We start from the raw sequence: 16245 nt of genomic DNA, 5'->3' as shown, positions 1-16245 counted from the left end.
AAAACTAACTTAAATTAGAATCAACACACTAGATTCTAGTTCTTATTATTATTTGCTACCCCAGTGGCCTTGGCAAAGTGTTCACCATCTGTAAAATTAGGAAGTCACGTTAACACCTAAGACCCCTTCCAGGTCTAAAACCAACATTACCAGGAACCACGAAATTACAGGGAAATAGACAAAATTCAGTAATTCTGAGTGGTAGCACATGAACTACACAGGAATGATTTTATGTGAAAGTTTGGAAAGAACAACAGTTCTGTGCAAGTAGAGATCATGCAGAAGGAATCTGGGCAAAACAAATCAGTGGGTAGAGTACAAAGCAAGTCATTAAGCAGATTTAACAAGCAGTATTGTCTGGCTGGCTACATTCTATTTAGCAATCCTGCCATGCTCAAGAAAAATCTCAAGATCTAAACCTAACCCTGGCAGCTTGGGTTTCAGACCGGCCCCCAACTTGATCAAGTTTAAACATCGTTTTTGGCCTTCAACAACCTGGGCTACACATCAGAATTATTTACAAAGTTTTAAAGACATATAGATTCTAAACCCCAGCTTCTGAACTTTACAGAATCAAAATCTCTAAGGGTGGGTGGGGCATGAGAATTTTTTAAGGCTCCGTGACATAGTCAGTTTATTCATTGGATACTACTGGACCAAATGCTTTAAGATCCTTTTCAATCCTGACATCCTAGATTTCTAATAAATATTATTAGAATGACTATTAGGACATCACAGACCAGAAACATGAATATCTATTAAGCAACTAATTTCTACATATATTTGAGAGTTCCTGGTGCTGTTTCCTATCTAATATACACCAACCCACAATGAAAGAGGAACTTGCTCTAACATAGTCTTAACTTTGATTTCTCACCAAAAAAGGTGAATCAAAGTCCTGATTTGGCAAAGATATTGATAATAGCGATCTCCTAAGTTATTGCTAGTTCATGACCAATGATGCTGTAGGCACTTTACTTACATTAGCTCTTGAATTCTAACAACAATGTTGTGAGGTGTGCACAATGATTAGTTCCATCTTACAGAGTAGGGAGCTGAGGCCCAGAAGGGGTAACTAATTTCCCTGAACTCACACTGCTTTCCATTGGCAGAGCCATAATTTGAACCCAATCTGGCTCTGGCTGCGCTTCTGATCACCAAGCTGTACTGCATCCACCATAGTCATATATAAGTGGAAGCAATATGGGCATCTCAAAGGTTGGGCTTTAGACGAGTACTGTATATTGAAACACTGGTGGAAAATCTCTTTTTTGACCTTTTATTTTCTCTTCTAATTGATACACTTGAATATACTCTACATCTTGCAAAACCCCTGGATAATCATAAAAATTTGTCTTAGAGAATAATTTGTCACCTGCTAAGAGATAAAGTTGGACCTGACCCAGTTAGATAATATTTTGAGATTGTTCCAGTAGCAAACATTCTCTAATAAAACAACTGGCCATGATTAATGGGGAGAAGAATTAAGCAATAATGCCAGTCCAAAAAAATCTTCAAAAGTTCGCCTCTTCTTTCAAATATTAATCATGACAGTATCTTTATAACTAAATATTTAATAAGAGTTCAGAAGACATCCCTTTAAAGCCTTAGCCAGTTTTGCTCAGTGGATAGAGCATTGGCCTATGGACTGAAGGGTCCCAGGTTCAATTTCCATCAAGGTCAGGTACCTTGGTTGCAGGCTCGATTCCTGGCTCTATTTGGGGCATGTGCAGGAGGCAATCAATTGATGTGTCTCTCTCACATTGATGTTTCTCTTTCTGTGTCTCTTCCCCTCCCTTCCACTCTCTCAAAACAAAACAAAACAAAACAAAACAAAAAGGAGACATGAAGAAGCAACTAAGCATACTTGAGAGCTACTGAACAGTGATATTTGGGGTGTGGGTCACAAATCCATGTTCTTTCTCTTTGAAAGTTAAAGCAATCATTCCACTCAATAACATCAGTTGGTAAAAACTGTCAGCCAATGTCTCAGGTACTAATCTACCTGAACATAGCTCCTCAGCATCTTTCTACTCTTGGTATTGGGCTGAAGAGCTTTTGTTGTATAAGCTCCTTTATTTTTTGTTAGGCTCTCTCTCATACTTGCAAGTTTCTTGGAGGTACCCTAACAGCAGAATAACCTTTTCCAGAATTAAGGCTTGACCTCTTTCCAATGTGAACATAAAAGAGTGTGTTTTAAAGGAGGAAAGGAATACTTTCATCATGCACAAATGAAGTGAGGGGAGTTATGGGGTTATAAGGCCTCTTTATACTGGAGATCTGAAAAAAAAACACACAACAGGAAATCTGAAAAACATAGGGAGAAACATAAGGAACTCAAACAGTCGTAATAGAGTATTGCATCAAGGAGTATCATGGGTGAAATTTATAAGGCAGCATTTTTAAACACACAAACCATAAGAAAATGGAAAATCAAAATATACAAGTAATGTAGAAATAGAAACAATTCATGTGGTTCCTACTCTCAAAAATCTTGCAATCAGGAGACCAAAATGAAGTTGAGAGAAATATACAGGTTTGCCCTAGCTGGTTTGGCTCAGTGTATAAAACGTTGGCCTGTGGACTGAAGAAATACACAGGTTCAGAAAATGGATAGGCAAATAAAAGGAACTTTTGAACCCAACTGATTAATATACATAATTTAATTGTAAAGTTCAAATATAAGAATGAACACCACTAGTAAGTCTAGCAACTGTGTGGCCTTGGCCTAGATGTCAATGGATAGCCTAAGTCATCAAGGCTTCATACATCTGAATTTGTTTGACCATCTCAGATTCAGGACATAGTCCAAAGAAGACCTTACCCTTAGCTCACTTGTGTAAACAGCTCAGCAGTTGTGTCATGACCTCCCTCCCCTCAGCATATTTAGCAGTAATCAGAGTATTAAATATGCCAAATTTACATTTTCTACCATGTTTAGCAGTAAAAGGGGATTGAGTACTAATGACTCTGGAACTGATAGAATCCATTGGTAATGACAAAATGAAACACCAAATATTGGCGGGAAAAGAATGCCTTGTTTTTTGTTTGTTTGTTTTTTGTCTCTAGTGGTCTGATACTAAATCCACCTGCACAGGTCATGTTGCAAAAGAACACATTAGGGTTCTTTATTGCTGAATCTGCAAAGCATGTCAAAAGGTAATTTTTTTTATTACTTTATGGGGAGAAAATCCTAACGCACATACAACTTTATGGCAGGCAGACTGAGTCAGCACCATGCTTCCTTAGTGTTAAGTCTCACATAAGTCATCCTTGATTTGCTTTCATTGTCCAGAGCCTTCTTTTACTGTGCCACCTGTCACAGTGATGTGCATTCTCCTGAGCTAATTCGAAGATGTAGCTGCAAAAGCAGGAACCATCAACACTTCTCAGGTAACTGCACCTTACACCTGCATATCCTCGGCACAGCTTCTGGGGGTGTGGCCAAGGAACGAGGATAGGTCCCATCCCTTCAAGGACAATGCCCATTTGAACTTGGCCAAGAAGTAGCAGACATTTCCCTACTAGGCATATAAGACCTGAGAATCAGTCCTTAATGGCTGAAAGCAGCCTTTTTAGTTATCTAGTCCAACTCATTCACAGGCCAGGCAAATGAGTTCTACCAAAGATTCCCTGAGGAGCAGGTCCATGGAACTTCTCAGGGTGGCATTCTAGATGCCAAATTAAAGGCTCTGTCTCAACCCTGCCTCCATGTTCTCTGAATCTCTCAATTTCCCCTTGAGACTCTAAGATAGTTTGGGAGATTGTATATATAATTTCCCGAAATGCTTCAGTCTGAAGAATATTGTTCATTAGATGGCCTTTAACACCCTATTTCGGATTCAAAAATTAAACATTGATTCTTTTTAAAAAAATAAATTTTTATTAATTTCAGAGAGGAAGGGAGAAGAAGAGAGAGATAGAAACATCAATGATGAGAGAGACTCATTGATCAGCTGCCTCCTGCATGCCCCACACAGGAGATCAAGCCCGGAAGTATGTGCCCTTGGCCAGAATCAAACCTGGGACCTTTCAGTCTGCAGGCCAATGCTCTATCCACTGAGCAACACCGGCTAGGGCCATTAATTCTTTTTAAATTCTATAACAATACAGATTTTTTTAGGTAATAGATGAGACTTGACTAAATAGGAGAAATATCTCACTAAAGGAGGTGTGAATAAGAAGGAAAAAATGTGTCAAAAGTATCCTTTCAATGTACATATCTTTATACTATATGAAAATGTAGCATGGTTTTGTGCAGTAGACATATCCCTATAAATATGGTATAAAAATAAAACTTTTGCAAATAAATTATCCACACTCATAAACTTACACTGTTATCAATCATTTTGCAAAACAAAAATGTTTTATAAAAAGGCATAAGCACACCTTTATTTAACTGACTTTTAAGTGTTGTTTTACTATAAATAATAAATATTTAAAAGCAGAAAATTCCTCTAGTATAAATATGAAAATATTTTTATTTAAAGAGAAAGGCCCTGCCTTTATTTTGCATATACGCCAATTTTTACCCATGTTTATGACATGCTTTTTATAGTATCAAAGGAATAAATCAGTAAGACTTTCAATTTACAATCTAATGTTTAAGCTCAGGACTTTTTAATTCTTCTCATAATCATTTCTTCTTCCTGCTCCATACTGATCCTCAGTCACCACTCCTTCCAAGCCTATCCCACTGATTCAGGACTCTATTAATCTGGTATTAAGATTTGCTGTCCTTAACTTCAGTTTGCCAGACGATGGCAGCAGAGTACTATGGGAATGCTCACTGGCCTGGTGGTTAGAGAATGAATTTGAATCTGAAGAGTTAGTTTTAGCCCAAATGTGCCAAAAACATCAATATAGAAGCTGACTGCTTGTCCTTATAGACTTGAAAGTTATGATAATATCTGGAAATTCTCCCAGAGAATTAACTTTCATAAAATGATGCCAAAATAAATACTTTACTGACTTTGGATTAGTACAAATTCTATGTTGAGTCACATTTCAGAGCCAGATAAAGGGTGTCTATCCCCTTTATTGAGCTAATTAAGTTTTCTTGGTCCCACCAATTTCTTCTTCCTACTATACCGAATGAGAAACAGAAGACTTGAATTCTGGCCACTCCTTAGCTGTCGTTTAGGACAAACATGTTACCTTTTGGGGTCTTGATGTCATCATTTCCAAACTGGGAACTTCTCATCATGGCTACGGCCCTTTTCCATTTGGTTATTCCAGCAATTTTCAACCTGTGTGCTTCAAAGATTATAAAACATGCAATACCCAACTATGTAGTCAGGGGCACTGACTACAGAGGAGGCATTGACCTCTTTCCCCTTAGACTGTCAAATAAAAACGTGACAACAACCAATACAACAATAGTCTTCCAGTGTGAATGCTTCAAAATTGTACCTATTTTTTATTTCATCATATGATGGAAAAATATATTTTTTGGTGTGCCACAGAATTTTGGTAATTAGTTTGTGGGTGCCATGAGATTTAAAAAGAAAGGTTGAAAATCGCTGTGATATTCTATGATTCATAATTATCTTTGATTACTTTCCTTTTTCTAAACTAGAGCCACACTAGAGGTTCTCACTTAAGTTCCCAATCTAAAGTTTTAGAGGCAACAGACTGCCATGGTTAGAAGATGAATTCAGTACTGGTCACTTACTTTTTAGCTGTCTGACTTAGGGCAAATTATTTAAGGTCTTCCTATGCTTGTTTATGTAAAATGTTGATAATAATATTACACATCTCAGAGGGTTAAATGATAATATTAGTATATAAAGGTATACAAATTGAGTATATTAATATACAAAGCATTAAGACCAGTGTCTGGCAAATGGTAAACACTGCACATAAGTTAATTATCATATTACCTTATCATATTACCTATGGGAACATAAAATGAATCATTATTTTTTTCTAGTCAATGAAAACACAGATGAAATAAAAATTGGCAGAAAAGTTCTAGTAGATTATACTTATTTTAATCCATTCCTTGATTTTTTTTTGTGGTTGGGGGGTGAATGGTGGCTGGGCAGAGCATGAAGACCAACAGAGCTAGGCTTTAGAGCAGAAGGAATAAATCTCTAAATGGCATTAGAGATTTCAGTGGTGAAATAGCAGGAAGTGAACTCTATAGTTGGCACTAGGAAAGTTCCTGCCCAATGACTTATCTAATTTACACAGAAAAGCAAAAAGACAATTACTCCCTCTGCTCTACAGTAGAAAGTAAATAGATAATGTCCAAAATAGAAAAATTAATAAACAGGAATATAAAAAAATAAAAATATAGAATTAAATACAAAGAGAAAAAGCTGATAAGTTGAAAATGGTTATGTCTGAGGTGATGAACTCAGGAGTTGCGAGGTGGGCATACTTTGTTTCTTGCTCCGATTTGTCCTCTTCAAATTTTATAATAGATTTATGTGTTATCAAAATAAGAAATAAAAAATAAAATAATATAAAATAAAATCTCTAATGCCTATGGTTTTAGAGAAGTGGTCCTCAACTAGGGCAAGGATGATCACATAAAAATCATCCTATGTGAAGGAGTGGAGGGAGTGAACAATGTGAAAATGGACCTCCGGAAAGTTGTGGCCAAATCCCCTCATCCCCACCTCCTGAGAACTACTTTAGAGTTCTCATTAGAATGCTAATTTTTGTGATGGAGTCACACCAAAAAGAGAGGGGAATTATGAAAATTGAATTGAAAAGAGGGTATGAAAAGAGTTAGAAATGGTTTGAATAGGTGATCCAAACAGTATCCTTACATTTGCAAGGCCAAGACATTGGCTTGATCTGTTGTCCTGCTGACTCTGCAGCCCTTAAGAGCAGTGGTTCTTATCCAGAATACATAATATAACTTTTTAGGTGTGTCACAATTATTGGTAAATATAACATTTTGTAAATAATTGCAACAAATTAGGTATTTAGTAAATTGGAAAAGATTCGGAATTATTCAAATAATACAGTAATTATTTTCACTCATTTGAACACCTGATAAGACTTTTTGAGGGAGATAGAAAGGAGTAGAATTATTGCTATCTACATGGAAATCATGCATGAGGCATGTCTTAACATGTGGTCTTACCATGTATGCCAGGAAAGGAAAATGTTTGCTCATAGCTTTCAAGGAAATCGCTACTTGGGGAAGAGAGAGATAATTACACCATTGGCCACATATAGGACTTTCATTTTTTCCAGTCATTCGCAGGACTTAGCTACCATGTCTTTTTTGATGTCTAATGGTCTATTCAGAAACATTTTTTAGAATATCCATAGGGAAGTCATAGTAAGCTGTGGCAAGACATTATTAGTCTAGGTAGGCAATATCCATTCTATTTTTTTTCTTGTCTCAAACATGCAAAAATAATTATTTGCATACTGTAAGCTATAGATAGATAAAAAATATAAATAAAGAAGCCTAGCCAGTATGGCTCAGTGGTTGACTATTGACCTATGAACCAGGGGGTCACAGTTCAATTCTAGGTCAGGGCACATGCTTGGGTTGTGGGCTTAATCGCAGTGTGGGATGTGCAGGAGGTAGCCTCCTTGATGACTACCTCTTATCTTTGATGACTCTCTCTTATCTTTGATGTTTCTATCTCTCCCTCTCCCTTCCTCTCTGAAATCAATAAAAAATATATATTTTAAAAATTTATATAAATAAATAAAATGATTAAGCTGTTTTAGAATGACTTGAGAGAGGTGGCTTTGTCTTCCTGTTTTTATTTTATTCTTTGCTTTTTCCTAAGCATTTGAAGCAGCATAGAAGCTGGGGCAAGGGCAACAATAGTGCTGCTTATCTGCACCCTGCTGGAGAGAACACTTTTATAATTTTTTGAAGGTCATTTGTATCATAGAATTCAGAGTTGGAAGGAAGCATTTCACCTTTTACCTCCAGTCCGCCTACACACAGCCAGAGACTTCTCCAGTCCTCATACAGGCTGTTCTTTCCGATCCCCACATACATGCACGTGCTTCGATAATTATGAAAGCTTCCAACATTATACGATCATAATGTGTTTTCAGAAGATATTTTATTAAGCATGGCACCGGGAAAGATTCAAAGCTTTAGCAAAAATTTCACACTCTTTTTTTTAGGACCTGGCAAATGTTGTTGGCTGGAGAGTTAGGCTTTGAGAAGGCAGAGACTTCCCGAAAGTCCCATTGTTCCTAAGCCAGTTTGAGCATGTTGCTCTTTACATTCCACAGCTCAGCTTCTATCCCGAATACTAAGCCGCTAGCCTTTAAAGACTGACAGTTGGTAACACACTAGTTCTCACTCAGACCTTTCTTCAGATGTTCCCTCCCCGGGCCATTCCCCCAGGGCAAAAGGTAACCAGGAAATAAGGAAACATCAGTCAACCTGAAAGCCCCCATCAAGCCTCCATACGTAAGTGGAGGCTTCTAAGGATTACAGCTAGGGAGCAATCTTATGCCAAGCCTGGCTCCTAGCACACCTGTGTGATGCAATTACTGATTATTTAAGCTGACAAATCACCTAAACAAAGGATGTCTCTCTTCTTCCAGAAGTGTGTTTTTGACGCGATTGATATTTTCCATAGATTACAATAGTTCAGAAAGAATCACCACAAAAGAAGAGAGATACCAAGATTTTCGTGTGGCTTTTTCTGTCTGCAGTTATCCAAAACCTGGTGCTGTGTGGTTTAAAGCCTTGTTCCACATGAACTCCCCATTCCAAGTAGCAGTGGTACCAAGATAATTCTTAAATTGACACAAGAAGACAAGGCCAGCTCTTTCTTCTCTATGTGTGTGGGTGAGGGAAGAGGAGGAGTAGCAATGATGACTGCTCTTTGACTTTATCCTCACTCAGATAACTTCTTCTCAGATGATCTTCGCATCTCTGACAGGTTCAGGGAAGCAGATAATGCAGGGCCCTTAAGAGTGAAAGAGAAGCATTTAACTTCCAAAGCTCTCCTTAGAATGTTATTTTTTATCATAATACCGAGTGCCAAGTGACCAATAAAGGTTTCCTATCCTAGTGTGTTGAAAGGATTCTGAAATAAGAATGGCATGATTGGGTATCAACATGTGCATGCAGGATGAAGTAATGGCTCATGTGTCAGCTTTTTCCACTTCAGTGCAGCTTCATGTTGCTCATTTTATTATTAAATTGCAAACATTCTTGCATGTATCCTCACGATCACCCTCTGAAGCCCCAGTATTATCCCCATTTGAAGATAAAATACTTACTTTTGTATTATTTTCAGATTTTGAACTTTACAAATTTTCTAGGAATTAATAATAAAGAAGCCATGAAGGAAAATAAAATAAAAGGAGCCAATGTCCTAGTACATTGGTCGGCAAACTGCAGCTGGTGAGCCACATGTGGCTCTGTGGCCCCTTGAGTGTGGCTCTTCCACAAAATACCACGTGCAGGTGCACATGTACAGTGCAATTGAAACTTCATGACCCATGAGCAGAAGTCGGTATTTTGTGGAAGAGCCACACTCAAGGGGCCAAAGAGCCGCATGTGACTCGTGAGCTGCAGTTTGCCGACCACTGTCCTAGTAGAATGAATTGCAATCTGAGCAGGGAGAAGGGGATTGTATCGTGTGTTGTTGTTTTTCTTAGAGTCCTATAGTGGCTCTTCACCTCGTCTGCAGTAAGAAGGCTCCTTGGATGCAATGTTTTTGGGTGAGATGGGAGGAGTGATGGATTAGAAAAATACAGCAGCAACTCAATAGGTGCTTATTTTAAACATACTATATGGTATTGAATCCTCACAATCATTTTCCACCTACTCTTAATTCTACAGAAGGAAATTACAGAGCCTTCTATAATTGACCCTCTTAGAACTAGTGTGTAGGTAAGGATCCCCAGCTACTCCCTAGTTAGGGGCTTAGAAATATCTCAGCCATTAGTAAGTTTCAAAATCTCTAATGAACAGATATTATGCCAACTTACTAAGATTGCAATGCTATTGCAGGGCCAAAAATAGTGCCAACGTCGACCACCAATATGAAGGAACCCTCTGGGACAGCAATTCGTGGTTTTATTTCAAGGGAAGAATCAAGTACGAGTAGCTACTTGATCTGTGCCAACGGGTAAGAGCCTCAGAGAACTCTGGTCCCCTATGGCTTTCTGAGAATCCCAGGGCAATAAAAATTTGACTGAAACCAGAATATTTGCTGACCAATGGAATTGTTTCTCACCAACATGAATTCATCCCTTCTTCTCCCAATATCATTAAACTAAGTAAATATACCTCCCCCAGTAGTCCGGAGGTAACTTATATGATAACCAAAGGTTATGTATGCAGTTTCTTTCAGATTACCTTTCAAGCACTCTAGAAGTGTGGGTTGGATGGCATTTCAACTATTTCCAAATGGCTTTTTTTTTTTAGTATTAATATATCCCCCCTTTCCAACAAATTGATGATAAAATTGTCTTTGTTTCAGAATCTGCTAAATAGGGTCAGTAAATTCTGCTCCCCTTTTTTCCTACAGCTCCTTAATACATTAAAACCTTGATTAATTAGAATGCAGAGTTGGAGGGGGAGGGTGATATGTCTAGAGATTTTAAATAGAGAGTTGATCTAAAAATTCCATTACTATAAACTTTATTATGAATAACTCTGTAATATGTTGGCAACATTGTAATTTAGTAGCTATCTGATACCAAGAAAATATTTAATGCTTGAGAAATGTGATTGTGTACCATTAAATACTGTATTATAAGCAGAGCATAGTCATTATGCTCTGGAATTATATAAGGTAAGTTCAAGTGCTGGCTCTAAGCTATATGATCTTGGACAAGTTGCTTAACATCTAGGTGCTTCAGTTTTGATATCTTAAATTAGTATAATAGTAATTAATTCTCTATAGGATTTTTTGTAATGAGATTAGGTATTTAAAGTACTTTTCTTGACTCCTGGCTGAGGTAAGTGCTCAGTTAATATTACTTATTGTTGCAGTTATCAATTATTGTATCTAAGAAGGTATATAAAATTGGATTGAATATGTAATAAGTGCAGAACTTTTCAAATATGTGGATTTTGAGATAAATCCTTAATCTTGTTTTTGCTGTAATTCACCTCTTTCTTAGAATACAAGAAAACTCGTGCTTTTGCTTAACTAGGACCCCGGATTGATGGGTCAGTTTAACGGAGGTTTTACTGTGCCTCTTCTACAGGGGATGCAGGTGTTAAATGTCTGAGCCATCAAATGTGCCACTACTTCATGTCTGCGCTAGGAGGAATATCAAAGTCCTAGGAATTTTAGTTTCTACCTTTCTTTGCCTTTTATTCTAGGATTTTATGACTGAGATAATCTGTGAGAAAGGATTAAGCACTGTTTAGAGGAAAGGTACTGTGGAATTTTGTGAATTTATACTTTGCCCCACTCTTAATGACAGCTACAGACTAACAAGGGGACTTACAGATCTTTCTATTTTCTTTTAAAATGGTTGGTAAATAGACATTTATTGAATGTCTCTATGTGCTAAGTAGGCATCTGCTTGATGTGTTTGTAGATATAGAAACCATGTTTAATCTCCTAGGCCAGTGGTCGGCAAACTCATTAGTCAACAGAGCCAAATATCAACAGTACGATTGGAATTTCTTTTGAGAGCCAAATTTTTTTAACTTAAACTATATAGGCAGGTATATTGTTATTAACCTACCTATATAGTTTAAGCACTGTTGATACTTGGCGCCTCCCCCACGCTGCATATTCCGCGGCCCGCCTGCGCCACGTCTCCCATTGCCCGACCTACTGACACCCCCCACTTCTTCTAACACCACTTCTTCAAAATAGACTCACCCAGGCCGAAAACCGACTCCTGCGCATGGACCACAAAGTTTCAATTGCACTGTACGTGCGTGCCCGCACGTGGTATTTTGTGGAAGAGCCACACTCAAGGGGCCAAAGAACCGCATGTGGCTCATGAGCCACAGTATGCTGGCCACGGTCCTAGGCAATCTAGTGGGTAAACAAGACAAATTCATATAAAATCAACCAGAGGCCAGATAAGACAGCATTTCAAGTGCTGTATTGATGATTCTAGCAGAAGGTCAAAGAGGAAGAGGTTAGGAGGGCTGCATGATTGTTCCAGAAAGTTTCCTGTGGGAGTTGGGGTTTGGGAAGGTAGATGAGAGTGGGAATCTCAACTCCTGGAAGGATATGACATGGGCGAGGCACAGGGCAAACATGGAACCCTCCATGTACCAGCTGACCTGATGAGAAGTAATAAGTAGAGTGCTGTGAGAAATAATACCTAAAATTTCTTAAGAATACATTCTTTGCTATTGATATTGTGTGTGCGTGTGCGTGCATGTGTGTGTGTGTGTGTGTGTGCGTATTATGTCTATGCTAATGCAAAGTTGTTACAAAGTTCAATTGGAAAATTGTTTGGATAGTGTAAAGACAATCTGTGCTCCAACCATGTTTATACTTTTATTTATTCTTTGCTATATCTTTTGTGATGATAGAGGATTGGCAATTCATGGATAATAAAAGCCATAGAAAATCCTTAAATGTAATTTTAGCCATTCAGTTTCACTGACTTTTCCCACTATCCATTAAGACAGCTATAAAAACAAAATAATTTAACTTACTGTTATTTTTCCCATTGTCTTTAATTCCCGCATTGTCTGTGACAAATAAGAAAATAGTCTAAAGCAGGTATCTACAAGGAGAATTGATCCACACGGCCTAGTCTATCCACAGACTGGGCCTATCAGCCTTATATCTGGCTGGATGATCCTTGAATATGCTTTAAAAACCCATAAATAAGGTAAGAGATAGTGAAAGTAACCCATCCAGATAACCTTTATGATGATGCTTAATTCGCTTATACCTCTTAATTTAAAAGCAAGATAGATTCACATTTACTAGAGGCTTAAGAAAAAACTCTAATCACCCTGGCTGGTGTGGCTCAGTTGGTTGAGTGTCCTCCCATGTACGGTTCAATTACTGGTTAGATTAGGACACATGCCTGGGATGTGGGCTTGATCTCCAGTAAGGGGCATACAGGAGGCAGCCAATTGATGTTTCTCTCTCTCTCCCTATCCCTTCCTCTCTCTAAAATAAAACAACAACAACAACAAAACCCACACAGACAAACAAAAACACTAATCAGGGCCATACTGCTGGTTATACAGTGGTATACCCTTAGATAAGTACCATTTGTGGGTGAATTTCTGTGATACTTCATCAATGGAGTTGGTTAGCTTAGCTGATTTAAATACATTGTTAATGAGATCAATGGCAGGTTCTGCCCCCACTTTGTACTATAGCAGTGGTCGGCAAACTGTGGCTCGTGAGCCATATGTGGCTCTTTAGCCCCTTGAGTGTGGTCATGAAGTTTCAATCGCACTGTACGTGCGCGCCCACACGTGGTATTTTGTGGAAAAGCCACACTCAAAGGGCCACAGTTTGCTAACCACTGTAGAATAGAGTGGATTTTTAAATATATGTATATTTTTATTGATTTCAGAGAGGAAAGAGAATCATCCATTGGCTGCCTCCTGCATGCCCTACTGGGGATCTAGCCTGCAACCTAGGCATATGCCCTGATAAGGAATCAAATCTTGACCTCCTGGTTTGTAGGTCTATACTCAACCATTGAGCAACACCAGCTAGGCAAATAGGGTGGCTTTTTCTTTTGTTGTTCATTTTTATTTTTTTAAAGGGTAAAGGTAACTCTAGCCAGCAAATTGGCAAACATAAGTAATGGGTAACAACAATGAGTGATAAAATGGCCTTGATAGCTTCATAGAGACAAATAGGCATTATTAGGGGGGAAATGTCAAATACATGATCTGTGCTATTTGTGATCTATTTTTGGATGTCTTAATAGTATTACATTCACATACAAAAATCAACATAATATTATTTATAGTTTTGCTGACAATGGACCTAATGCTTTTAGAGTTGTTATCTTCAGGCCAGCAGTGGGTTTTCTGGTCAGTTCAGAAACTGCAATTTTCTATTCTTAGTACTTAAAACCATACAGACAGCTCTAACTTCTACAACAGTTATAGTCCAACATTTCATTATATGCCTGGTGTCTCTACTTTCCCACAGAATAAGCAATGTTATAAATAGCAATTAGGTTCTTAGACTAGCACACACAATTCTATTTAATAGATGGTAGTTGAATATGTATTTGTTGAATAAATAAACACTAGGTCTATTCACCTGAGTCCTGTGTCTTTAAATCAATGGGTTATGTAATGAGAGAAGATGAATATTTCCTCTTCCTTTTCAGGGTGATAAAATTAGACCTATGCAAAAAAATTTATGTTTTTATTGAGGTTAGAGAGGGAGAAGGAGGGAGGGAGGGAGGGAGGGGGAGAGAGAGAGAGAGAGAGAGAGAGAGAGAGAGAGAGAGAGAGAAGCATCCATGTGAGAAAGAAACATTGATCGATTGCTTCCCGTATGCTCCCTGACCGGGGATAGACATACAACCTGAGTATGTGCCCTGACCAGGAATAGAACCCGTGACCCTTCAGTGTACAGGACAATGATCAAAGCAACTAAGTCACACTGACCAGGGCAGACCTTGAAACATTTTATGATAAACAAAAATGCATCTCAACCATTCCTAGATCCCCTTTGTTTGCTTCCAATTTCTTTATTCTGGTCACCCCGCTTTGGGTGAGCTGAGGGGGGTCTGTCTATTTTATCTTTTCACAAGTATTTATTATTCTCTGCCTCTTCTTTATCAAAATTCACTTCTTTAGTAAAATTGATTTTAACTCGATATTAAAAAGAAAATAATTAGATACAACTAATTTAAGTCATGGTATGACTGACCAATAACACTATATCCACATCAAGTCATTCAGTATTTTTAATAGTGGGTGTTTATAAACCCAAGTAGGTATTGGCAGATATTGAACCAGTGAAACAAGGAGAGGCAGACATTTCCAAGCAGGCTATGTTAGAACTGAGCCAGGAGAGGAAACCATTTCTAAGAGAAAGGTTTGTCTTTGAGCTTATCAGCCCTTCCCTCACATTTCTGGGTCTGCTTAATTCAACTCCAATAGACTATTTTGAAACCTGAATGCATCTTCCCATATAACTTCCCTTCCCACCGTGTCTTTGTGAAACTTATAGCCAAGGTCATATTTATAATATCAGCTTCTCTATGCTCTTCGTATTCGTTCAGAAATACCAGAGACCATGGATGTTATTTATTTTTCTCTCTTTTCTAATGTTCAAGTCAGTCAGAGCTCTTTAAAGGTCAAATGCCCACAAACATCAGCCATGAGGATTGTCACGAAAGCAGGCATAAGCCCTAGATAACCATTCTCTTTAGGGTTCTTTTTTTTTGTGCTTTTTAATAAAAATATATTTTTATTGATTCCAGAGAGGAAGGTAGAAGGAGAGATATAAACATTAATGATGAGAAAGACTCATTGATTGGCTGCCTCCTGCACACCCACTACCATGGATCAAGCCTGCAACCCAAACATTTGCCATGATGGAGAATCAAACTGTGACCTCCTGGTTCATAAGTCGACACTCAACCACTGAGCCACACCAGTTGGGCATTTCTCTTTAGCTCTTAAGCTTCAGTTTCCTCATCTGCAAAATAGAAATAATATTAGAACCTAAGCAATTGAAATGTTGTGAGGATTTAATGAAATAAAACTTATAAAGTTTTTATGTAGCACCTAACACAATACAAAGTGAGCAAGTAGAAAATAGTTCATATTGATGTCATTCTGTTCTCTCATTCCCCTCTGCCAACATTTCATTGGCTCCTATATTTCCATGCTTTGCAACCAATATTTTTTTTTCACATTCAGAGGGAGAGGATTTGAAATTTAAGTTCTTCCAAAATTTCAATCTCTACCACTCACCACTCATAGGCCATCAGCTACATGGAGCATATCAACAGGTTTTTGTGAAGATCTATAATGCAGTGCCTCATGCTGGTTCATTCACTTTGCCACCTCCAAGGCTGCCTAGAGCTTGCCATTTTCCCTCCAGAACATTCCTTTTCTATGGCAATTCCAGCTTCTTCCTTGGCTATTTCCCAGTGCCTTCCAGCTCAACTGATCCCATGGAAGACTTCAGTTTCTGGGAAAATTACAGTCCACTCAGAAGGACTGCCAGGATGTCCTCTCTCAGGCCAGAAGCATGTTAGTACAAGGCATGTACTGACACTAAGGGCCTGGAGAAAACCATCCAACTGGGAGAAGTGGTTTCTCTTCTGGGACACCCACTTCCAGCCCTATGTTATTTATACCCAGGCATGACT

General features: G+C 38.2%; 1 protein-coding gene across 1 annotated transcript in view; it reads left to right on the top strand.

Moving 5' to 3' along the window:
* The window catches only part of KCNU1 (potassium calcium-activated channel subfamily U member 1), a 125829-nt gene that overhangs the window by 43194 nt on the left and 66390 nt on the right, over positions 1-16245 (top strand). The window contains 3 exon segments of the mRNA XM_059681223.1: positions 3070-3159; positions 3296-3393; positions 9962-10079. Of these exon segments, the coding sequence (XP_059537206.1) occupies positions 3070-3159; positions 3296-3393; positions 9962-10079 (306 nt within the window).

The sequence above is a fragment of the Myotis daubentonii genome, chromosome 2, assembly GCF_963259705.1.
Source record: "Myotis daubentonii chromosome 2, mMyoDau2.1, whole genome shotgun sequence".
In the NCBI taxonomy this organism is placed as follows: Eukaryota; Metazoa; Chordata; class Mammalia; order Chiroptera; family Vespertilionidae; genus Myotis; species Myotis daubentonii.
The sequence above is the reverse complement of the archived record's forward strand: the minus strand, read 5'-3'. Positions and strand labels throughout refer to the sequence as shown.